Raw genomic sequence first — 23,789 nt, 5'->3', positions numbered from 1 at the left:
AGGGCCAGGCCGCAGAGCTGAAGCTACCTCCTGCTAAGGGAGCCGAACAGAGTGTACTTGCTAAGGCCGCCTGACCAGCGTCTTGGAATGTAAATCGGGAAACTGTGTGGGTCACCCCGATAAAAGGTGAAACACAGGGTTCTTCTTAAGAAACTGAAATATCACAGTAAACTTTTAAAAACTCTTTAAAAGCACAACTAAGTTGAATTTTTGTTGGCAATTCCCTTATAAAAAACAAACAAACCAACCAACCCCAAAAACCAGAATCTCATCTGGTGAAAAAGATGAAAGACATCTTTTAAGCATGAACGAGAATTGTTCTTATCTGAGAGGAATAAACCTGGTTCATGAAAATCATTTATAAAAGGGTTTCATTTGTCAGTGACTGCCAACGCAAATAATCAAACGAAGAAGAATGCTGCTGTGAAGATGCCCGACCTCCCAAATTTAGCTCCCATGACCAGCTCTTGACGGACGAATGTCTGAGTTCTTTCTCGAAGGGCAGGGCACTTACACTTTGGTGCCAATCGCCTCAAAGCTGTAGCCCAAGGCTGGCGGGTCCAGGGCAAGCAGGCCGCTCCATTACACGGAGTCAGCAAAATCTTAAAAGGATTAATTAGCAATTGCAGTCGTACCCAATTACATTAACTGCCCAATGTGTCCATCCAAGAAGAGTTGCTGATATTCATCCTCTGTCCTCAAGAACTTTATGTTTCAAATGTGACTGAAATAAGTGCTGAAAAGGGCTGTATGTCAGGAATGAACACTGCTCCTTAAGTCTTTGAATTTTAATTTAAAATACAGACTCAGACACTAGAAGATTTGTGTGTGTTTGTCTTGAATCCATTTTCAATTCCCAAGGTACACTTAGGAAAGTGTATCTGTACCTAAATATTGGTATCTTCAATGACTCTTCCCAACGCCCCCCCAACACAGATATTTTGCATTTCTAATTTGCTTGGTACACAGGCAACCAATGTGCATAATTGAACTGCAAATGGAAGCGTGCTTGCTACGTTAGTGAAATTAGAATTCAGTGAAGGTTATAAAAATATTAAACTTAATATCACATTACAGCAAGCATAAGTACTTTTGATGGGCCCATAACTTTACCACTTTACCTGCTGGGTCCTCCGGCAAACATGGTTTGGAATTAATGGAAAACTCCCTCATTATTAAACTGCAGGATTAAAAAAAAATCACAACCACGAACAGCTTACCACAAAGACATTTTCAGAAATTATCTACCTTAAAAATATTCCCCCATCAGACAGTTCAGAAAACAGATCTAATTTTGCAAAGCTAGAACAAGTGGGGAGACCCCCCACTGCTTCAAACAATTCATTAATTCAACAAGTTCCATCTTCCGTGCATTTAAAACCTCTGGGGGAAAAAATCCAATCTCCTCTTTTCCAATCTCCCTTTAAGTGTGCCCATTTTGCTGAGGTCCAGGTGGGAATAATTCAAAACCACCTCTGGCAGACGGTGCGGAGTAAGGGGCAAGGGACCCAAACCACGGCCTTCCGCGCCAGTCAGTGCAAACCCAGAGCACCAGCACCCCTCTTCTTCCACACGGCCTCCCCAACAGGCACGGATCCCAGAAGGGGCTACCAGAACGGGATGAAACGAGCACATCTCCAAAGGGCAAAGAAAAGGACTCCCTCAGAGACCCCGAGACCCTCTGGGACGTCCACACATTTTCACCCACTGACAAGGAGTTCAGGTTATACCCGTTTCCAACCATAGCTTTACCACTGGAGTTTACAAAATGGAGTGGTCTGGTTTCCATTTTTTAAGGACCTCCTCTGCAGGACAAGGCTGGTAGCATTTTAAGTTGACTCGATGGCTGCCTTTTTATAGATTGTATTTGGAAATTTACTACTGAATTGTCAGTATAAAACAGATGCATATTATAGAAATAAGAAAAATACAAATTTTTCTTAAAATTAGAAAAATTCCATAAGGGAGTAAAATACGCGAAATTTATAAAAAGGCAATTCAAATATGTACAACCCACCTTCAACAAAAACTAGCTAGTTTTTATCTAAGCTGGGGAAGAAAAACTCAATCACACTCTTGCAGCACGCTTCCAGTTAAAAATGTTGGCACTGGTAAGTACTCTGTGAGCTAATACCGTTCTCTCTCCATTTCAGAAATGAGAAAACTAGAACCTAGAAAAGCTAAAGTCCTGGCCAAATATCAGCCAACAGCTTAAACAGCGGGGCTGGGCAGCCTGTGCAGAATTCTGAACCCCAAATCTAGGGATCTCTGAGTAGAGAGGGTTCGAGCTTGGCCGTGCACACACATGGGGACAAGGGACGGCCGGCCTGCAAGTGTCTACAGGGCCCGTCCGCTGGGACCCTCCTTTGGAGGGAAGATGGCATCATGTAGCTGCACTGTGAGAGGACCCCTGGAAAAGGGCAATGCTTTTCACCCCAAAACATGAATGTCTCTTAAGTGATACAGGGCTGCACAGCACAGAAATCTGCAGCAAAGTTTACTGACTGGTGAGCTGTCCCTGAAATGCAACAAACCCTGGCTCCACCTAGGTGCATCTCAAGCACTGAAACCAACACACACCAAATAAAAATAAAGGAGTCGGAGTTCCTGTCGTGGCGCAGTGGTTAACGAATCCGACCAGGAACCATGAGGTTGCGGGTTCAATCCCTGGCCTTGCTCAGTGGGTTAAGGATCCGGTGTTGTCACGAGCTATGGTGCAGGTCACAGACACAGCTTGGATCCCGCATTGCTATGGCTGTGATATAGGCTGGTAGCTACAGCTCCAATTCGACCCCCAGCCTGGGAACCTCCCTGTGCCACGGGAGTGGCTCAAGAAAACGCAAAAAGACTAAAAAAATAAATAAAAAATAAAGGAGTCCTTCCTGACATGTAAACATCATCCTGTTTGTTTAGGAGGAAGGCCACAGACACACAAGTGTCTTGTCGTCAACTGCTTTTCCCCAAGTCCATTTCATCGTGAGAGCCGGGGTGTTTTGTTTTCTACTCACTTGTAAGTGAGGCCACCCCCAACACTGGTGAGGCAGTTTAGTGTCACCAAAGAGCCACTAGATCAGGACAGACACCTGGCTTCGAATACCAGCTCTGCTGCTAATCACCCACGTGACTGGAGCTGGTCAGCCCACTCTCTGTCCCCTTCCACCTCCTCTGCAAGAGGAAGGCCGCAACCACAAAACCCTGGTCTTCCTGACGGAGACAGTAACAAACCGAAAGGAATGCCCCGAGTTTTTAACAGCTATCCCTGTGACAGGGGAGGCTGAATCTTTCTGAAAGATACACTCACAAACTAATACTTACCATCAGAGAGCACACCTACACTGCACACCTGCCTGTTGAGACTCTTTTACTCAGAAGCTGTGCTGCTGCCTGCCTGTTTACTCCGAAACCCAGTAAATCTCATCTCCGGACAACGCTGCTCAGATCTGATGCGGGCGAGGACACCGAGAAGGAAAAAACTAAGTCCATCAAAAAGAAAGGGACTAGAAGGTATCAGCTGTCCCGGATTTCAGGAGAAAAACCGAAACCAAACAGATCCAAGGGGTGCGGAAACGCCAACCTCCTGGGTCCCTCCCTTCCCCAGCTGCAGTTTAAAGAGTCTGGGCGCCAGAGCCAGAGAGAATGACCCACATCCTGGCTCTATCACCGCCAGCTTCGTGAGCCTACAGCCACTGGTCTCCCTCTGAGTATGAGGGGGGGACAGGGCAAATAACAGAAACTACATGAGATCATGTGTGTACAGGCCCAGCACGGAAGGGACTCTCAGCAAGCGCTGGCTCCCAGCCTCCTGAGTTCTCCGGGATAATAACCCGATTCGAGAGCCCGATAAGGCCTTGCTGCCTCAGAGAGAAGCACGCAGGGGGCCAGCTGGTGAGGGTGCACAGTAACGAGACAGACCAACGGACGGAGGCGGTAAGGGTTTGCAGAAATGATCAGATAATGAAACACCTTACATCTTTCCAAAGAGGTGAGTCATTTTCTTTTAGGTGTCAAATGAATAGCCAAATGTATCACAATCAAAATCTGTCATGAAAAAAGCTGGCTGGGTACCCACTTCAAGTGAGTAGTAGCCTCTAAAGATGCAGAGAGCTCTGTGACAGAGCCTCCTGACAGCTCAAGGACACGCACACCCCACCCCGAGCTCCTCCACAGACACAAAGGCACTCCTGGGTCCAGAAGTTCTAATGAGCTCAAAGTTCATTCCATTTCTGAAAGACACCTGAATTCAAACCCATCTCTTATACCGCCTTAGTTCTAAAATCCAGTTCTCAATCTCAGCCCTTTCCCTGCTTCTCTTCAAAAGGCGGACTTGGGGAAACACAGACGCTCCCAGACGGAGGGGGAAAACCCATCAGACATGCCCAAGACTTGCACCCTTGAATCTATTCCAATTTCCCAGCCTCCATCTCCCTTAGCTTTCCACCATCAGTAAAGTGCAGTTACCAATCACTGGCAATGACACGAGCTTAATGTCAGAAATCATTTAGCTTGGATAAGAAAATAACTCCATTTAGCGTTCTCCCACAAAGTAAAATTAAGTTTGTTTAGCCCTTTTTTATTTATTGCCAAAGGGCAGATTTAATTTCAAGGGAGTGAAAACCAAAGTCATTCTGAAGTCAAGCCTGAAGTTACCACTTTAATTCTGCGTTACCATTGGGGCACGAAGGCTGTAAGCATTAAACCAAAGAGCATTCATTAATTATGGGAAAACAATAGGCGAGTGGCACCCCCCAAGCTTCTTAAATCAGAAGGCGAAGGGCTGGGGGGAAGCCTGCTGTCTTCCTCTGCCATCCTATGAATAAAAGCTTTGAGAAATCCCGCCGCTTCCAGGGGCTTTGCAGCACCCCGCTGGCCTTCATTCTCAGAACTTACCAGATACATTGATGGAGGCCCCCGCGTCAATGATCCCACTGTTGGGCCTCACGCAGTACCTACGTGGGGCCGTGGTCTTCACCTTGAAACACACATTCCGGTCTGTCGGGTTGCCGAGCTTTAGGTTGGTGGTAACCACGTCGGTGAAGGGACCTGCGGAAGCAGACAGAGACCGATGGGGCCACGGGGACCGTCGCGGGGGCCGCCCGATGGGGCCACGGGGACCGTCGCGGGGGCCGCCCGATGGGGCCACGGGGACCGTCGCGGGGGCCGCCCGATGGGGTCACGGGGACCGTCTCAGGGGCTGCCTGCCCGATGCTCCAGTCAGGAGGGAGATGGAATGTGGTGAAAGGCTGATTCTAGACCCAAAAGCATCCCATCGTGATGGACAGGAGAGCTGAGCTGGGGCTGACACACTAAGAGGAACAGCCAAAATTCGCCACCTTCTTGCCACGCCTGCCACCCAGCACCTAACCCAGTAATAAGCCTTCTAGCACATGGCATCGCCTTGAAGCCTCACAACTGTAGGACCGGTGCCAGACAGAGACACCGAGGCGCAGGAGGACTCGCGACCTATGCGTGGCCACGCTAGTTTTCATGCTCGTCCGTGGCCGTCAGGACCCATGACTAGAGAGCCTGCATCCAAGGCCAGTTCCTGACTTACGCTGAGCCCTGATTTCCACAACGAGATGGAATCCAGCCAGAGAACGGAAAGGTCTAGACTTGGGTCCAAATGCTTACCAAAGGCAGAGTGCGCCGACAGCAGCAGACGCAAGAAAGATTTTGAGGTGTAAATGGTTAGACGCCCCCCCCCCCCAACAATACAGCGTTGCTACAGAAGAGTTCCTGTCATCTTAGGCTACAGCAAGGGCAGAGGTCTGCTGGGCGGCCCACACCCGGGACACCACATTCGGTTTTAACGACCCAGGCTGCTGGGGAGACGGAAACAAAGCTCAGGGCCCTGAAGGTATTTTTTATTATTATTATTTATTCATTTTCTACTTTATTAGATTTCTTTAATTAAAAAAGTAAAACATGCTTCTTAAAACAAGCCAAACAATAAAAGACGTATAAAGAGGAGGTTAGTAAGTGCTCCCTGTCCCCTGAGGTAACCGGCAGCAACTGCGGGAGGCCCTCCACCTCCTCCGGGCTTTTACACAAGCAGACACCTGCGGACGGGTCCGCTCCTCACGTCCCTCTCGCACGAGCAGTGCATACACGCGTGGGCGGGGGAGGTAACCCAAACGGGTCCTAGTCACACAGCTCGGACACCTGCGCTTCTTCCTCGTGCCGGTGACGCCTGGCCGCTGGCGCTCAACGGCTGAAGCACCACACCTCCGAGGTCCTCTGCAGCCCTGCTCGCGCTGTCCATCAAGGACGCCTGGGTCTTGCCCGGCAGGCGCCTTCCTCCCACCCTCACACTCGCAGGGAACTGCGAAGCGGGACGCGGAGGGCTGTGCTCCTCTGCTCACAAACCAAGAACACCCAGCGCTGGGTCACCTGCTCCCTAAGAAGAACCGCAATAAAGCCATTTAAATCTGGGCCTCGCTCAAGACGCCAAGGAGAAGGATGATATTTTGCCCGTTTCCGTGCCTGGTACTGGCAACAGGTACAGGGGTGTGTGGGGGACGGATTTTGAGAGATAGCCAGACGGGCTTCCTCCTTCGCCAAGGAGGAAACCTCCGCGTGGAGAACCGCTGGCGAGACCTCAGGCCGCTCTCAGGCCGCTCTCTTGCCTTCAGAGGTGCTTGGGGTATGAAAAATCAATCTGATATGGGCTTAACAAATATAAATTAAGAAATCAATAAGGGTGAACAGGAAGAAAGGAAAAGGGACTCAATTCCAAAATAAAATAAACTGGTGCCAGTTCTGCTAGAAAGCTTATTTTGAAAACGTGCATCTGTTCCAATGTGATTGATGTGCACATTAGGAGGACAATCTGAGCATAAAATGAATTTCACATTTGCTTATGTGTGATTCTGTCTGCAAGAAACGCTAAATGAACACAGAAAACTGCATCCAGATGAACCGGGTGGCAGAGAAATACACAAACACACAACTGCACACGTCCCAACCACCTACCAGCTGCCTCAGTTCACCACGTGGGAAGGAGCCACGCCCACCCACACCTGGGGATGCCAACCTTGCCGGCGAGTTCAGGTAACCCGCCTTCCTCCACCTCACAGGCTGCGGCTCCTCCAGTGCCCACTTCTACAGGCAACCGTCGGGTCTTCTTCAAGGTAAAGCGCCATATTTATTGTAATAGTCACATATGTCCTACCCATTTAATGTGTGTAAAACTGGGCTTCTACGTTTATTAGGCTCCGATCTTTGTGTGTGAGACCAACAAAGTTTTCGCGTGTTAGGCACCTAACCTCGTTTGCTGTTCCTCTAAGTCCTGAGGCTTGTACCGTGCCTCTCTGTGTAAGAAGGTGATTTTAGAAGGCATACGCCACACTGCCGCAGGAACACCTATGCTGCTGGGCTATCTACTGTTTTGTCGTTTCTTATACTAAAAGCTATTCCCCTTCTTTGAGCAAAGACACCTAAGGGGAGGTTCCCCATTTGCTTACCTTTCCAATAAGCCCTGCCTCTGGCTCTCTGGGAGTCAAGCTGGAAGCCACGGGAGGGAGGCACTTTGTAGGTGCAACGGTGGCCAGATGTGGGAAAGGCCAGGTCTCTGAGCTCACGGGCTGATTCCAGCACACGCAGCCCTCTCTCCACACACTAAGCCATCGCCTTCCAGAGCACTAGAAGCTTACCCAGGAGGGGAGGTACCCTGAGCCCCAAGAGGATTTTCAACCACAGCGAGGAAAAGCCAGGTGCCAAGCACACTCCACCCTGTATCAAGCTTTTGGCCTTAGGGAGAAACAGGACAGGGGCTGAGGCGGTCTCTGTGGAATTACGGAGGCAGCAGCTCTCCAGGACTCCACGCTACTCCTCGCCCCAACACTGCAGACCGACGCAGAATGCAGATGGAGAAGGTCTGGTCTCCCATTAAGCCTCTGCCTGCCTAGGGTGGCTATCACTTCGGCGATGGCAAAAGAGAACAGAACAGCTAAACACCACTCTGCTTTTCTGGAATCAAAGAACACAATTACACATGTGCACCTGCGCACCTGCGCACGCTCAGACAGACCTACACGCGCGTGACCACCCCCACACATCCCCCAGCCCTCACGTAGACGGTGCCCGTCACAAGGATGCCACGTGAGCACAGCTCCAGCTCAAATGGCCCCCCAATGCCGGGCGCAAAGACACAAAGCATGGGAGACCTGAAAATGGGTGCGCTTTCAACTAGGACGCCTACGGGAGAAAACCGTGCTCTCGCCCACCGACCGTCTGAAGGGGCCTCATACGCTATCAGGCCGTAAAGCTCTCCGGCGTACCTTAAAGCTACCTGTCTCAACAAGCCCCCGTCTCAAGAACATGGGAGCATCTTCGGATCAAAACGCCAAGAATTCGTAATGCCCCACAAACACATGCAAAAAACAGATTTCTCTAAGTGGTCTGGAGGATACCAAGAGCAGAAAACAGGGGTGCTGGCAAGATTTCACTGTGATGAAACTGAGAATACCTGTTTCCAACTCCATTTCTCCTGCCTCTTCCTCCTCACTCACCCTGCTTCATGAGGTGTGTCTGTGCGTCTGTGTGGGGGCCGGATAAGTTTAAGTGTGTTTATTCTCTGCGTTGACCCTTTTCTTCTAGGTATTCCACAAAAATAAGCCACATTTAACTGTAAACGCTAATCTAGTTTTGGAAATTCCACCAGTTAGTATGTTACATACAATCTAAATAGTATTTCAACCTATATGAATCACCTAAAAAGTAGTTTAAACTCTTAAAAGACAAACAGTATTTGTAGTAATAAGCAGAATAAAATAAATATCCCAGATACACTCAATCCTGAGCTTTTAAGTGTTGGAAATATCTTGGGCTTATGTAGGGTTTTATTCCTAAAAATTTGGAGGAAATGAAAATAAAAATATATACAAAGTGAAAAGCATCAGTGATAAAACAGCAAAGTCTCATGAGTAAAAATCAAGACATTTTGTAAAACATGGGCCAACCCTCTCTCCCCACCCTGGGCGATTTACTCTAAGAATTTTATTGAAAATAAATTCTATTCAATTTGAGTAATTATAGCAAATAAACCATGTCAGTGGTTCTCCTTTTCCCCTGTATTAATGAATTGGAATATACAAAAACCTCAATAAAAATGATATAAGGGCTTATGAGCACCATTCAGATTTTTACTAGTCACTTTCATTTCATAAAACTGCCATTTCCATTAAAGCATTATGTAAAAAATGGGATTTTACTATACCAACATGCAAATATATCAACAATGAATTTAAACATCACTTACAGAGTGCAGTGTCAATTTTACACATGAAATCCAGTTCAAAAGTTAAGACTTTTTTCTTTCAAGAGATTGAAAAGAAAAAAAAAAAAGATTTGGTGTCTCTAGAAGCGCAGCACATCGTTTTAATCATTTTTCTCTCTAGTCTTGTATTCTTTACTTCAGATATTTATCCTGTATTTATTTTAGGAATTAACATCTAAAATGTAAACTAAGGGGTCAAAAAAATGAAACTGCGATTTGGGGAGAAATCAGGAATGGTCCTAAAATTTTCCTTTTTCTCCTTTTTAACAATGTGTACAATGGTCTTCACGCCCTGTATTATGCGTACTCATCTATGAAAATTGTGTGAGTTTGACAGATGCTCATGAATAGCATTAACTCACTTGACTGTAATTTCTTGACAGGCTCTACAACGTGTAAGAGAAAACCGAGCACAGTTTCACCTCCTCCCTCCATCCAGGTCTGGCTGACTGTCATCTTAACGTGTGTATTTTAAGACAGTAAGAAGCTCTAGAATTGACCCGTCTTAGAAAGCCAATAATACAATGCCAGTAGCAACACGCACAGCATTAAAAGAAAAAGGAGGAGTGGTTAATTTTTCCGTCATACTCACCGAAACGGCGCCTTGGCACGAGAAGGCACTGGTTTAAGGGTCAGGGAAGAAGGTCACCATCCAGCAAACCTCCCCGTGGTTAAGGCATCGGGCTCCAGATACTGAATATTTCATCAAAAGTGGCTGCATAAACTTATCAATCAAGAGAGCATTTTGCGGAACACGAATTCCATTAAGTCTTTAAACATTTTACCAAGCTATGCATGGTTTAAGTACTTCTGTCTCGTCATCGCCTATTCTGAGATCTAGGGAGGAAAAGACTGTAACAAAACGCTTCCTTTTCAGGAAATGCAAATGACCATTTTTACAAAAGAATAACTTAAGTATTCAGGTCCCGGTGACTCTAAGAAGTGACAGGGAAAAATCCAGGTGAACTCAAAATTCAGTCTTGACCTTACTTAACTATGTAACTTCAAGCATATCCTGTCACCTCATTTGTACATCACAGGCACAATTCAAGGGTTACGATTTTTGCTCAGTAATTTAATTCAACAAGAAAATAAAGACAGACAGATACACACAAACACACACATACACATATATATACATACATTCGCACACATAAAACTATACGAATCCTGGAAGGTAACATAATATCTAGATAACCTTGGGTTTGGCGATGACTTTTCAGCTATAACGCAGATGGCACAATCCACGGAAAATAAATAAATAAATAACTGAGGGAGTTCCTGTTGTGGTTCAGTGGGTTACAAACCCAACTAGCATCCATGAGCATGCGGGTTTGATCACTGGCCTTGCTCAGTGGTTAAGGACCCGGCATTGCTGTGAGCTGTGGTGTAGGTCCCAGACATGGCTTGGATCTGGCGTTGCTGTGGCTGTGGTGTAGGTCAGCAGCTGCAGCTCTGATTTGACCCCTAGCCTGGGAACCTCCATATGCCTCAGGCGCGGCCCTAAAAAGAAAAAAAAACAAAAACAAGAAACTGATAAGCTGGACTTCATTAAACTTAAAAATGTTTGCTCTGCTAAGGTGAATGAGAAGACAAGCAAGCCAAAGACTGGGAGAAAACATTTGTGAAAGAAACATTAAATAAAGGACTGTCATCCCAAATACACAAAGAACACTTAAAACTCGACAGTAAGAAAATGAACCACCCAATTTTAAAAATGGGCAAAAGAGCTGAACAGACACCTCAGCCAAGAAGATATACAGATGGAAAAGAAGATACACAGATGACAAAAATAAACACATGAAAAGATGTTCAACATATGTCATTAGGAAACTGCACGTTCAAACAGCAATGCAACAATGCAGCTGGTATTACACTTGACAGGCACTTACCAAAATGGCCAAATTTTACCACGCAAACATCATCAAACGCTGGCAAGGACGTGGAGCAAAAGTTCTCATTCCTCGCTAGTGGGAACGCAAAATGGTATGAAACTTGGGATGACAGTTTGGTTGTCACAATTAAAAAACCCAAAAAACCCTCTAATACTGTCTTTTCACACATTTCAGCAATCATACTCCTTGGTATTCACCCAAAGGAGGTGAAACACCATGTCCACACAAAAACCTGCACCCCGATATTTATGGGAACGATTCACACTGTCAAAACATGAGAGCAATCATGACGTCCTTTAGCAGGTAAATGAACTGGTACCTACAGACAACGGGATACCATTAGGCACGAAAATGGTTACCACACCATGAAAATTCAGGCACGAAGGAATCTTACATGCATGTTGCTAAGGTAAAGAAGCCCATTTGAAAAGACTAGATCCTTTATAATGCCAATTTTATAACATTCTGGAAATGGCAAAACTATAGAGACAGTGGCTGCCAGGGGTCGAGAGGGCAGGGAGGAAGGAGAGGGCGAAGAGCGTGAGTGCAGAGGGCTGCCAGGGCAGTGAAACTATTCCGGACAATATTACAACGGTAGGAACACGGCATCATGCATTTATCAAAACCCACAAACTGTCCGACACGGAGGCCACGCCCTGAGGGGCACTCTGAGGACAGTGACGTCAAGGCGGGTTCATGAGTGGTAATAAATGTGCCACCTGGCGGGGTGTTGACGGCAGAGGAGTCTGCGCACATGTGGGGACATGGGCATTTGGGGACCCACCCTACTTTCTGCTCGCTTTTGCCGCGAACCTAAAGCTGCTCTAAAAAATAAAGTCTTTCTTCCTTTCAAAAACAAAGGTAAAAAAGTACTTGGCTTTCACATTACTTCACTTTTGGCGGCACCCCTCCCAAATTTTTGGACATTAAATACTGATTTTAATGTACAGTGTATACATAAATGAACACATATACATATATATAAATGAATAAAGACGGCTTTGTTTCGTTTTTCTTCCTTTTTCTGGAGGTCACCGAATTCTGGTGCTGCAAGGATATCCTTCCTTTGCAGTATTTCTGCTGATGTAGCTACGATACTTTGCAACTCAAACCATGTGCTACCAAATGAGTTATATACCAATTTGATATATAATCTATCAGGGCTCAGCTTTCCAGATATAAACTTAAAGTTTTTCCACTCCGCATAAAAACAGCTGTAGGATTTTATACTCCTGCAAGCCCAGTTTAGGGACCACATCTCTCTCTCCTTCAACCCTTCCAAAAAAACACGGTACCATGTTTCACTTCAGCTCTGAAAAGATTACCTTCTGGGAAGGTAATAATCTGTCTCTAGAAGCCTAGGACTGATGATGGATTTTGTTAAGACAATAAAATTATGCTTCAGGTTTCAATGCAGCAGATTCTGGTAAGGGAAAGGTATGTCGAATTGGGGGGAGGGAACGGACAAGATGAAGCAACAATCTGCTGGGTCTCGTGCAGATGTCTTGAAAATTTACCCTCTGCTAGTCCATTTTCATTACAGGTACCCACCTGCTTCCCGCTTTGCCTACCCATCCGCAATGCACCAAATCCTCACATTATCTTCCACATTTATGTCCGTCCTCCCCTTTTGGAACAGAAACTCCATGAACACAAACTTTTCTGTCTGTCTCGTGCACTGCTGGTCCTCAGCTGCCCCAGATCACTTCCAGACACAGGCAGATGTTCCATGGCGCACGCTGAACGCTGAATGAAGGCGTGCGCGGCCACGCCACCTGTCCACGTGATGCAAAGTGCTTCTCCTCTTCCTGCGCGCGCCCTCCTGTCTGCGCCACCAGGTCTGCAGGAAGGGATACGGAGGCCCCGCTGCTCCTCCTGCAGCAGTGACCCCCTTTCATCTTCCACAGGGCACGTACCATCAACTGGAATTTCGCGTGTTCCCTTCCCGGAGGTCTCCCACCTAGAGTGACCTCCACATGATTCACCACTGGAGGCTCTGAGCCAAGAACCGTGAGACACACATGGTAAAAGCTCCCTAAGTGTGTGCAGCACGAGCGGACGTCAGACGTCCTCAGAGGCGGCACGAGGTGATTCAGACACGTGTCCTATAAACAGAGGCCTGCTCCGTAACGTGGATCTGATGCCATGACGTACCTGTGCTGTTCATACACAGCTTGGAGGTATTAAAAACATTCGTTTGTGTCAATGAGGCCTCATCAGTATTATTCTATGATCATTTTGTTTATAATTGCCCCCTCTAACCATGAATCCAAGAGTTAGGACACTGGGAGATGATTCTTTCTTAATCTATTTTTTTTTTATTTCACTCTTTGTTCACACATTAAATCAATGCTTTAGAGACACAATTAAAACTTGGTAATCAATGTGTCTTTAACAGCAGATACTGGATTCCAATATTTTAGCAGAAAGCCTTAAATCTTCTATTTTGAAAGAACCACACATAAAGAATACTACACACACGCCTAACTTTCCAAAAGAAATCTGAGAATGTAAAGTGTTCTAAATTAATAAAGTAACCTACCTGCTATACTTGGGAGTCAGCCAGCTGCTGAGAAATATCCCACCCATTATTATAGCAGGAGAAATCAAAACCAAGAATACTCACTAATGGTGCCATCAAAGAAAGGCACACTAGAAGCCGGCTTGACTGAAATAAACTACACGAACTTTAAATTTAAGGCTGCTTATTCAACTCACTAGTTCCCCAGCTCCTTTGGAGCAAAAAGAAAGAACACTGTCTCCCACCAACTCCATGCGAGGGAAACCTAGACCTCAAGGCACCCACGGCAGGGTAAGAATTCAGCAGCAGGTAAGAGAACTCCGGAAGACTAAGAGCAAACCCAGGGAAGCCACCTGCAAAAGACATAAAGCTCGACGGCAGGGAACAGCCGGAGAAGCGAGAGGATCTTTGCAGCTGTGTTCCCAGGCACGCAGAATACATAAGCCATCATTACTCAGCAAAACAAATGTGCTGGGCTCTGAGGAAGGACTACTCTACGACCGAAAAGAAGGAACTAGAGAGACCCGCGTTTCCACAACAGAGGGTCTCAAAGGCATGTCGAGTGAAACACACACCGTTCCGCCACATTAAAATGGCCATCGTCCACGGTCGGCTTGTCTGGCGAGGGACACGGGGAGGAGCGGGACGGGACGGCAGGTGTGGAGGCAGACGTGTCTTGAGACTCTCAGGGTGTGTGTTAGAGAAAAACTTGAAAGCAAATCGAACAAATTAGTAACATTTGGTGACTCTGTATGTTGGTGTTTATTCCACTATCTATATTTACTTTTTTCCCACATAAAGAAAGCTGTAGTTTACGTGACACCCAGACAATGTCCTGAGAGAACTCTCTTCTTGCCAGAATGCCCTGCAGAATCCGGAACTGTGGAGCTGTCAAAAACCAATGTATCTACACCAGTAGCCATTCTTGTGCAATTTTTATAAAAATCAAGCTTATCACTTAAAACATGTCTAGAATAGCAGTGGTCTCGTTCATTTAAAATAAAGACCCAAACCTGAAACTGCGACAAAATCGACTGTAAGAACTTTGAAGACTAGAGACATTAACCCATCGAGAGATATATACTATATTATTTTTCATTAATGCAGCACTTTTTTTCCTCACTAGAAAAATGGCTAAAAGTATTGTTAAGAGCTGAAGCTTTGTACATTCTACCTCTACCCAGCACCAAGACAGATTACGGTAGCCCGAGACGAAGATTATTTTAAGGTAATGGCACACCTGACTAGTACGAATCTTCTCTTACTTCTAAAAGGATCTTGGACTATTTGAAAAATTGGATTTTTTTCAATGCACAATTTTTGTCCCATTGACTAACAAGCATCTAGTAATTTCTCTCTATTTAGAATAACAAAATCTGTGATTAGAGTGATCATGAAAATAAACAAAAAGATAATATCCTACTCCAAGTGAAGTTCTACCCAAACAGGAGAATGGGAAACAGGACTCATTTTCTTTCACACAGCACAGGAGGAATCAAGACAGATGTTATGCCCAAAGGAGGGCTGCGAGTGTGTGGAGAGCAAGGGGCTCCGATTTCTCGTGGCCGCAGTTGTGGTTGTAACTTGACGGCGTTATAAACGAGCAAAATTAGAGTCAAGGGCCTAAAGCGTATGGGCGCGAGTAAAAATGTCCCCCCAAAGTCCAACCTTTAGGGGAGATGACAGACAGCACGTGAGAAGGCTCCACACTGAAATCAACACACCTCAATTCACAGCAGACGCGCGGCGGGGTGCCGCTAAAACATATCCCGCAATCCGCACCTCTGTGGTCCAATCGGAATCTTCAGTTTGTGAACAACGAGGAACAGCAGCCCATGGTTTAGCCGTTAGGGGGTGATCTGCTCTGGTTTCCCTTTCAACAGAGAGCCTCGGCGGCCACACCCATGAAAACAGATTATCAACTAGGTCAGCAGCTTCTTAAACCAATTCAACGCGAGGCCAGAGAAAAGGGCTGTGAGTCTTGGAGGAACAGTATCTCCCACTTTCCTCCTTCTCTGCCTTTGGAAATCACGCTCATTCTCCAAAGTGTCGCTCAAGTGCCTTCTCTCCTGGGGAGGCTTACCTGAGCTCTGAGTTAGAAAAAATCATTCCTTCCTATATTCTGTCCCAACGGTAAACTGGTGATTGCCAAATTTACATCCACAGCCTGACCTTCTCCCCAATCTCCACCTGCAAGTGGTCTAAGCATCTCAGTGGCCAAACAGCAGAGACCCACTCCCCTCCCTCAAGCCCACCACGTCCCATCTCAGCAAAAGAAATGGCCGTTCACCAAAATGCTTGGGCCAAAAGCAGTTGCCTGAGTGTCCACTCCCTCTCCTACTCCACATTTCACCCACCTACCGGCCAGCTCGCCCTGCAAGAGATCTGGAATCTAAGCATTTCTCGTTCCATTTTCTCCACCACCACCACGCTGGTCCAAGCCACAGTGTCTTGGCCTGGATTAGGGATAACGCTAAGGATTATGGATGGATGGGTGGACAGACGGATGGACAGACGAACAGAGGATGAATAACTGTAGCAGCTTTATGGCTTCTACACATACCACCACCCACACACCTCCCACAGCCTAGGCTCCCCACACCATCCATGGTCTTACAGAAAGACTCCTGCTCAGAATTCTCCATAACTTCCCATCTCACAACAAAATCCAAAGTCCCTCCTGCGGCCCACCCACCAGCGAGGCCTCCCTCCCTTCCTCTGGGAGCCCAGCTCCCACTGCACCAGTTCAGCACTCGCTGCAGGCACAAGGGCCCCGCTGCTCCTTGAGTGCGCCAAGCTCACAGCCCCCTGGGGGCCTGGCACTTGCCCTTCCCTCTGTCTGGAATGGTATCCCCCAAAGGGGTACACGGCTTATATGCCAGTCTCAGTTCCAATATCACCTTCTCAGGAACTCAGCATCCCTGAGTTACCCTCTTCAAAACAGAACCTACTCCCAAACCCCTTTATCCTGTGTCTGCCACCCCCACCCCCTTGGCCCCTACTACTATCCTGTACCACGTTATATACATTTCATTCTCTTTTATTCAGTGCCTGTCTTCCCCACTAGAAGATGAGCGCCATAAGGCAAAGGTCCTTTGTTTTGTTTTGCTGCCTTTTTAGGGCCTTACCTGAGGCATTTGGAGGTTCCCAGGTGAGGGGTTGAACTGGAGCTGTAGCCACCAGCCAACACCACAGCCACAGCAGCACTGGATCCGAGTCCCATCTGCAACCTGCACCACAGCTCACAGCAACACCGGATCCTTAACCCACAGATCAGGGCCAGGGATCGAACCCGCAACCTCATGGATACTAGTCAGATTTGTTACTGATGAGCCACAACGGGATCCCAAGGCAAAGGTTTTGTCAGTTTTTTCACCTCGGTCTCTCAAGTATCCAGAACAGTATTTAGCACACTGCAGGCATTCAATAAGAAACTGTTGGCTTACTGTGCTAGGCCCTCGAGCTCGGAAGATGACACCACTGCGCCTGCCCAGAACCCTGAAAAGACAGCAAATACATTTGGAGAGCCACCCCAGGACCCATCCAGAACTCGGGAAGAAGAATCTCTAGGATTGAGGCTCTGGAATGATCTACCTCGGAAAAAAACTATCAAACGACAGTGACCTCAGTTAACACTTAACAGGTCTGTTCCAAGCACTCTCCATGTGTTAACGCACCTAATCCTCCTGACACAGGCCACAGTGAAGTATCTGAGGCACAGAGCAGCAAACGCTTCACCAGGTCCTGTGACCTTTAGGGAGCAGGTCTCGGGTTCGCAGCCACAGGGCTGGCCCGTGGTTCACACTCTTCTATCTGTGGGTTGAGTGCTGCCTCTTGCTGCACCGACTACGGTGTCAAAGCTAAAACACGGCGTTCTGTGTAAACACAGCGGGGCAGGGAGTTGAACACTGAGTCCCAGAGAGTGAAGACAGAGGAAGGTGCATTTCCACCTGGCGTCAGCCCGGTGTGTGCCGGTCAAAGTGCAAGGGGCCTTTGGGAGGGAGACCCAATGACCACAGCAGAAGGGGCTGAGGGAAGGAAGGAACTGAGAAATGGGGGAAACCACATCTGTTTATGCTTTTTTACTGGTTTTTGTTGTTGTTGTTGTTGCTGTTGCTGTTTGTCTTTTTAGGATCACACCCATGGCATATGCAGGTTCCCAGGCTAGGGGTCCAATCGGAGCTGCAGTCACCAGCCTATACCACCGCCACAGCAACGCAGGATCCGAGCAGTGTCTGCGACCTATCCCACAGCTCACGGCAACACCAGATCCTTCAGTCACTGAGCGAGGCCAGGGAGAGAACCCGCAACCTCATGGATACTAATCAGATTCCCACTGAGCCACAATAGAAACTTCTGCTTATGCTTTTTAAAACCTTATGTTGAAATAAAAATAAGCTGTAAAACCTTAAACCCCCACAAGTCTGGCAATGAGCGCTGCAGGAGGAAATGAAAGGAAGAACATAAAAAAATGATTCTAGGAAGGTAGGTATGAGAAAGGACAATGGGCTTCCCTTTTCTCCCCATGGGTTCTGAAGAGTATTCACTGCCTCTACGCACATGCAATAGAAATCAGGTGTAAGAATATGCATACTCATGCATGTCTCTGTGTGTCAGAGCATTTGTTATTCTAAACAGCTCATAAATATTTTAATTGTTTTAAAATGGAGAATAAAAACTGAGTTTGTTTTAAAAATAAAAAAGTGCGGCCCAATTTTGAAAGGCTGTGATGCTGGCTTAAGAATTCTGAACATTAACCTGTAGGATTGAGGGAACCAAGGAATGCTTTAAAACAAAGAAAGGACATGGTTGATTTCAATTTCAGAAAAATAACTCTGAAACTGTATCCAGGATCCCTTGAAGAGAGAAGGAAGTAAGCGTAAATCAGAGATCAGGAGTCAGGCCACAGGGCAGTGCTCCTGAAGACAGAGGGGGCTCCACACAGGCCAGGGCGGTGGGGATAAAGAGGAGCAAAGGGACAGACTAGGTGTGAGAGGTGTGGCAGGGGCTGTGAGAGAGGAGGTCAGGGCTTTCGGCTGGGTGAGCCAGGTGCGAGGGCCATTCCCAAGACAGGAAAGACACAGCCAATGGGAACAAGAGCATAAATCATGAATGCAGCACGGAATAGGCTGGATCCGAGATGTTTTCAGCCAGCCCAGCGATCAAAAGATCTGCTTGGAGATAGAGATTTGAAGTTTTCTGCGTAGAAGTGAGAGCTGAAGGGATTACTAATGAGAGAACAGAGAGACGGTCAGATGGCGAAGTCCGAGGACAGAAGCTCGGGAAATGTCAACACGCAGCACACGATGACATGACGAAGGGGCGGGCATCCACCAGAAAAGCCAAAGACAAAAGGGCTTCAGGGAGGGGTAACTCTGAGAATCAAGAGGAAGGTGAAGATGTAAACCAGCAATTGAGATGCACTGATTCCAAAATTCAGTTGCAATGTAAAACCAGGCATTTACTTAAGCAGGGGAAGATCTGGAGGAATGCGATTTTTGACTTTGGGTTTCTTTTAAAGGAAGGGGAAACAAGCATGTCTGCAGGCACTGGGAAGGAATCAAGGAGAAGAGACATTTGAGTCACCAGAAATAGAGGGTGACTGATGGCGCGGGATACCCTAAGTGACAGAAAAGGAACAGGTGGGAATCTGCAGCGGAAACGAATCCAACTAGTAACCATGAGGTCGCAGGTTGGTCCTCTGGTCTCACTCAGCAGATCAGGGATCTGGCGCTGCCATGAGCTGTGGTGTAGGTCGCAGACAAGGCTCAGATCCCACGTGGCTGTGGCTGTGGCTGCGGTGCGGGCCGGCAACTACAGCTCTGATTCAGCCCTTTGCCTGGGAACCTCCATGTGCCATGGGGGCAGCCCTAAAAAGCAAAAAAAAAAAAAAAGGGAAACAAGAAAGGGAACAGGTGAAGAGCACTCGATGAAGAGGCTGTGCTAAGTCTCTGAACAGGAAGGGAGGACAGTGAAAACATAAGTCTGGAGAAGGGAGACAAGTGCCCGACACTTGGTAGAAAACCCTTTTGCCGCTTTCTGAGCAGAAGGCACTGGGTCCACACGCAGCAGCGGCACACAGCGGGCCGTGGAGATGGGTCTCACCATTCCTTTCTACAGAAAGCCTTTTTCTCCTTCGCCCGTCTCACTTCTCTCAACACGCTCAGACCCAGACACCATGCACTCCCTGAGAAGACGCCTCGTGCCGTGCTCTGCGCTAAGCCCTGGGATGGGGGATAAAAGACACAGTTCAGAAAAAGGCAAAGGCCTTGCTGATTAATGGGGAGGACGTCAAGTCACCAGACACACCTGATCACACTGTGGTAAGCGCAGGGGACAGATACCCTGTGGGTGGAGCGTGTTGGGAAAGTGACCTCGAACAGTGAGGGAGGTACAGCAGAAAGTGATGCCACACTGCACAGCAACTACACTTTAAAATGTTAAACAGACGTGAAGGAGGGTGCCGTGGGGCAGGAGGAGGGATGGAGGCAACACATGCAAAAGCTCAAGGGCCGGAGGATCAAAGGCTAGAGCAGAGCCTGAGGAAAGACAACAGGCACCGATCTCCCAGGTCTCCTTCAAGAATTTAAACTTCGTTCTTCTGGCAGGAGGGAGACATTTAAAGACCACAAGCAAGTCAGAGACAAGCTGAGATCTGCATTTCTGAACGTACCATCAGTAGGGAGAAGGCCAGAAAAAACTATTAGTCGTGGGGGGTTGGGGGGACCAGAAAGAAGGGGCAGATTTCAGTCGTGGGCTTTCCAAGCTGGTGCTGATCAGCTGTGAGGCATGGGTACCATTCAGGGAGGTGTATATGCAGGAAGAGGCAGTTTGGAGGAAAAAAGAAAAGGGAGTGGTGATAAGGACATCTGGGGCCCCTACGGAGCTCAGGTCAGGCCAAGGGTCCTTCAAGTGTCAGAAACCAAGGTGCTGGCAGAAGAGCTGCCCACCGGGAAAAAGACAGCCAGGGACGGGGGGGGGGGGGGGGGGGGGACTGAGAAACGAAGAAGAGGGAGGGACACCTGTGCCCCCGGCACCATCCTCAGGACGCCAAACGTCGTGGACAAGCGTGAAGGGAAGTGCCAGGCAGCACGCTGGCAGAGGGCTCAAATGCCACAGAGCAGAATCATTAAGAAGAGGGCATGGTAACGAGGCTCGTGGGTAATGAATGACCTGAGGAGTGAACGGGCAGTGAGCAGATGGAGACGAAGACCTCCAGAAGCTTAGGGGATCAGAGGAAGAGAAGGGAGTAGCTAGAGTGGGCATACAGGACTGAGAAAGGAGTTATTCCTTTTCTTTTTTTGGCCACACCCACGGTATGTAGGAGTTCCTGGGCCAGGGACCGAACCCACACCTCAGTTGCAACCTGTGCCACAGCTGTGGCAACACCAGATCCTTAACTTGCTGAAACACAAAGGAACTTTCCAGTTATTCTTTTTTTTTTTTTTTTTTTTTTTTTTGGCTTTCTAGGGCCACACTCACGGCATATGGAGGTTCCCAGGCCAGGGGTCAAATTGGAGCTGCAGCTGCCGACCTACACCACAGCTCACGGCAATGCCAGCTCCTTCACCCAACTGAGCGAGGCCAGGGATGGAACCCGAGTCCTAATGGATACGAGTCAGGTTCATTACTGCTGAGCCACAAGGGAGGTCCCCCCAGTTATTCTTTTGAAAAAAGGCAGATAACACTCGGGTATTTGCTCAAGTGGACTAACTGCCAGGCACTGTGCTCAGCATCAGGCACGGAGAGAAAAAACAAGAACCAACCTTTCTTTGAAGGGCAAAGGCTACCAAGGCAGTCATTACAAACAAATACATAAGAATACAATAAGATAAAATAAAGAGACCCAAATGAACAGTCAAGTGTTTTCTGGATGGCTCTAGACAACGCCTCATGTTTCTTCTACCTCGGACATTCTGAGCAAGAGGAGAGGTCAGCTAGGCACCCAGTGCAAACTGTGATGCTCCCGTCCCCAAATTACCGAGAAGTTCTGAAAGAGTGTATCTGCAGATTCTCCAAGGAGTGATTCATGGCTTTCCTTCATCCAATTAGTAAAGCAGTGTCTGACTTTAAAAAGGTCAGAAAGCGCGGATTTAGATTTTCAGAGCAGTCCATCAGGATACGTTTATATGCCAACAAATCAATTCAAACAACAGAATGCGAATTCAAATAAGTCTCCGCAAGGACAAACCTTTGGTTTTTCAGCAAATCCCTGTTTTTACTCCTATGTGTGCTTCTATTTAGAACGGTCACACCAAACACTGAAAAGATGATTGAGGCAGGCTGGGTGCTCCCCTCTCTGGGGTTACTGGGGATGCAGAGAACCCATGCTCTTAGTTACGACTGGGAAAGCTAAAGAAACAAAACCTACAGGAGCCTGCATTCCGGCTGAAGACAAAGCAGTCAGTAAGGAAGGCGCACACAGAGGGAGACGGAGACGTAAACACAACATGTGAGTGAGACACAATGTGCAGAGCTTGAGGTGACGCAGAAAAAACTGGAACTGGATGAGAATATCCACGAATACCAAGGAAAGGTTTACAGAACAGAGAGCTTTTCAAGCAGAACAAGAGGGCTCACTAAAGACAGATCTGAGAGCCCGCGAGTACAAAGCCCTGCAGGTACTCAGAGAAACGCAAGCCCCAGTTTCTGCCCTCAAGGGGCTCTCCATCCTTCTCCTTCAGCTAAAATGAACTTCCCTGTTCGCAAGCCCAGAGCCGGAAGGCACACCGAGCGGCACTGCGTCCAAGCCTCTTCACGCAGCAGAAGAGGAGATCCAAGCTGGGTGGAGAGGCTGGCTGGGCCCCTCTCTGGGTGACAGCAAGGGGAGGAACGGAAGCCTCCCTTTGTAACACGAAGCACACGGGAGGCAGAGGCTGCGAGAACGAGGTACAGACGACACAGTCCGCCAAGGGCCAGGCCCAGTCTCTCTTGTTTCTGAAATGAGATGACTGCAATACCCACTGTCCACCTAGACATGAATTGCTGGACACGGCTTGAGACACTCAGGACTCTAAATTGCCTGGGTTGTTTTTAAAGGCTCAATGGTGCTCAGAGAAGGGGAGAGGAACGGAAAACGGAACCTAGGCGCCTCTCCTTTTCTTCCCTTTTTCTACTATATTATAAAGCCTGAGTGCTGTAACTAGAAGGTAAAGTAGCACCCAATTAGCCCGCGCTGTCTGCAGTGACAGGCCTGGAGGTGACAAAGGACCTGTAGTCGGTGGTGGAAAGGAAAGTACGGTGGTAATATTAGCACATCATTTTCAACACTAACAAGTGAATGACGCAATTAGAAATGATCAAGTTAGGACCGAAGTTCTTAGGGGAAAAAGAAAATTAGTAGAAAGGGTTTTTTTTTAATCAGTCATTCTAAGTGCCAGGACAACTGTGTCCTCCATGGAGGCAGTGACAAGGAAGCTATTACCAGATGACAATGACAACTAAGCACCTTTGCTCCTTTTCATGTCTTGCTTCTCTTTCAACCCTCTTCCTCAATTCCCACTGTCCGACTTCCAGTCCCCCTTTCATCTTCCTAAGAACATAATAAATAAGAAAACCACGGGCTTTCCCAGTGAGCCACAGTCCCGCCAAGCTTTCAGGAGGAGAAATGCAGCCGAAGCAGTGACCAGGAACATGGGCTTTGCCGTCGGACAGAGCTTGGCTCGAATCCCAGTCCCACCTCCAATCTGGGTTACGAACCTGAGGCTCACGGCTGGATCTACTCCCTAGTCCTGCTGGAAGAACAAACAGGCACGGAATCGAAAAATGCCCAGAGTTCCACCTTCCGCGTGAGATTCAACCCCGAGGGGAACTTAGTTTTTTCTAAGCTCCTAGTGAGGAACTGCCATTGTTCTCACCCCACCGCCCGGAGGCTGGGAAACAGAAGGGCCAGGACTCCTCTCCTGCCTCTAATCCACTACCTGGCCCACAGGAAGCTTCCAGGACGCAGTGACCAAACCAATCTTGAATCGCAGCCATGCTACATTCCGTCAGACAAGAAGGGGTGTCTGCCCGTGAAGAAGACCTCGAGGGATGAGTTGTGCAAAAGGAAGAAAGCCCAGATATTGCCAGATGGACGACCCCCTGCTCCACGCGCAAT

The 23,789-nt window shown here is 47.7% G+C and overlaps 1 protein-coding gene across 2 annotated transcripts in view; it reads right to left on the bottom strand.

The window, feature by feature from the left end:
* VAPB (VAMP associated protein B and C) overlaps nucleotides 1-23,789 on the bottom strand; it is a 50,265-nt gene that overhangs the window by 18,302 nt on the left and 8,174 nt on the right. The window contains 1 exon segment of one of the 2 annotated variants that reach the window (NM_001123213.1): nucleotides 4,888-5,040. The exons of the other annotated variant lie outside the window; for it this stretch is intronic. Coding sequence (NP_001116685.1) covers nucleotides 4,888-5,040 — 153 coding nt within the window. 2 annotated transcript variants of the gene reach the window in all.

This window comes from Sus scrofa, chromosome 17, assembly GCF_054392235.1.
Source record: "Sus scrofa isolate SSC_HxYL_T2T_F1_AM1 chromosome 17, Sscrofa_HxYL_maternal_Yorkshire_Landrace_v2.0, whole genome shotgun sequence".
In the NCBI taxonomy this organism is placed as follows: domain Eukaryota; kingdom Metazoa; phylum Chordata; class Mammalia; order Artiodactyla; family Suidae; genus Sus; species Sus scrofa.
This window is presented reverse-complemented; position numbering and strand designations above follow the sequence as displayed.